Source organism: Artemia franciscana, chromosome 20 (genome assembly GCF_032884065.1).
Source record: "Artemia franciscana chromosome 20, ASM3288406v1, whole genome shotgun sequence".
Taxonomy (NCBI): Eukaryota; Metazoa; Arthropoda; class Branchiopoda; order Anostraca; family Artemiidae; genus Artemia; species Artemia franciscana.
Window position 1 is genome coordinate 20,202,109 of NC_088882.1, and position 1,806 is coordinate 20,203,914.

General features: G+C 38.0%; 1 protein-coding gene across 1 annotated transcript; it reads right to left on the reverse strand.

The window, feature by feature from the left end:
- Positions 1-253: 253 nt before the first annotated feature.
- LOC136040015 (craniofacial development protein 2-like) lies at positions 254-730 on the reverse strand. The gene has a single exon (XM_065724081.1). The coding sequence runs from the start codon at positions 728-730 to the stop codon at positions 254-256; it is 477 nt and encodes a 158-aa protein (XP_065580153.1).
- Positions 731-1,806: the final 1,076 nt, after the last annotated feature.

Sequence of the window (1,806 nt, forward strand, 5' to 3'; positions counted from 1 at the left end):
CAATTTGGGCCTTAGTGACACCGTCATTTGAATGCCAAGTTAAGAGGTGGCTAGGTTTGTGTTAAAATATGGTATTGGTGATAACAAGGTGGTTCATCAAGGCATAGTTTACCAACCTCTACCAATTCTCGCATCTGTGACCCTGTCCAAATTATCCCAGGATTTGTACTGTGGTCTGGTCAGATGGACCAACTCTTGCGTTTAAGTCTCCAGCAACAATCAAGTAATCACGTGTGGCTATAGAAGAAGACAACTACTGCAGTTCACCGTAGAAATCATCCTTGGTCGTTTCAGTAGCGTCACGGGTAGGGGCATAGGTAGAAATTATCGACACATTTGCAGGGTTTCCTTTTAGTCTGATTCTAGCAAGTTTACAGGAGACTGGTTCCCATTCTAGGAGAGCGTTTCTGGTTCTTTGGTTCATGATGAAACCAACTCCGTGGAGTCCTGAATTATCTTCTACTCCGGAATAGAAAAAGTGGAACTGATGTAGTGTTTCAGGAGCCGTTATAACTATAGAGCCAGAGCCGGAGATTCTGGTCTCGGATATGCAAAGTATGTCTATGTTGTACTTCTCCATCTCATGGACAAGAAAAGCTTGTGTGGCTTCTTGTTTAGCGGATCTTACATTCCAGCATCCAACATTTATTCTGGATTTTGCCTGTTTAATGACTGTAGTAGGTTTTCCTAGATTTATGGCGTTGAAAGGATTTTTCGACTTCGCCGCCATATTCAAAGTCGCGTCGCCTGCCGGGAACGCCGTAGTATGGTTGGCTAGTTTACTTCTCGACACCCACGCCAATACGGGGGCCACGTCGCTTGCCGGGGACGCCGTAGTTGTTACAACTTTTCTTCTAGGTCTCAGATCCGCCAATGTTTCTTGGGAATAGAGTTGACCGCAAGGTCCCCAGTCTTGCAGGTCACCCGGAGCGTGTTGGCCACCAAATCACTCGGCGTGGAGCTCAGTGGTGTTTACATACTTCCACCGCTTTTAGGTGCGCTGCTTGATTTCCTCTGCTGCCCAGGGACGGAAGATCGAGCCTCATTGCCTGTAACTACCATCACCGCCATGGAAGTATAAAGGCTTAGCTTGACCTTTGACTCCCACCTAGAATCAGCAGGAGCTTTAGGGGTGTTACAAAGCAAAAATACAAAGAAAAAATTCAGAGATTGTTCAGAAAACAAAATACTTACATAATTAAAAATACTTCTTACAAAGCAAGAAAATAATTCTTACAAAGCAAAAATACTTCTTACAAAACCAAAAGTAATTCTTACAGAAAAATACATCCTAATAAATCACATATTCTTCTTATAAAATACTTCTTACAAAACAGAATTTAATAATAACAAGATACAAACACATCCTAAAAAATCAGAGATTCTTCTTACCAAATACTTCTTAAGAGAGCAAAACAATATTTCTTACAAAGCAAAACAAAATGCAAAAATACATACTGAGAAATCACAAATTCTTATTACACCATACAAAATACTTCTTACGAAACGAAAAGAAATAATTCTTAAAAAACGAAAATATATCTTAAACAATCACAAATTATTGGTTCAGAATACAAAATACTTGCTACAAAACAAAAAATACTTCTTACAAACAAAAAAGATTCATACAAAACAAAATACATTATTAAAAGATCACAAATTCTTCCTACAGAACAAAAACAATTCTTAGAAAAAAACATTCTAAACAATCACAAATTCTTCTCGCAAAATACAAATACTAATCGCAAACTATTCTTAAAAAATACAAAATATTTGTTAAAAAATAAAAAACAGTTCTTGCAAAAC

Coding starts and splice junctions, on each gene's coding strand:
- LOC136040015 (XM_065724081.1), bottom strand. CDS start 730: ATGGCGGCGAAGTCGAAAAATCCTTTCAACGCCATAAATCTAGGAAAA.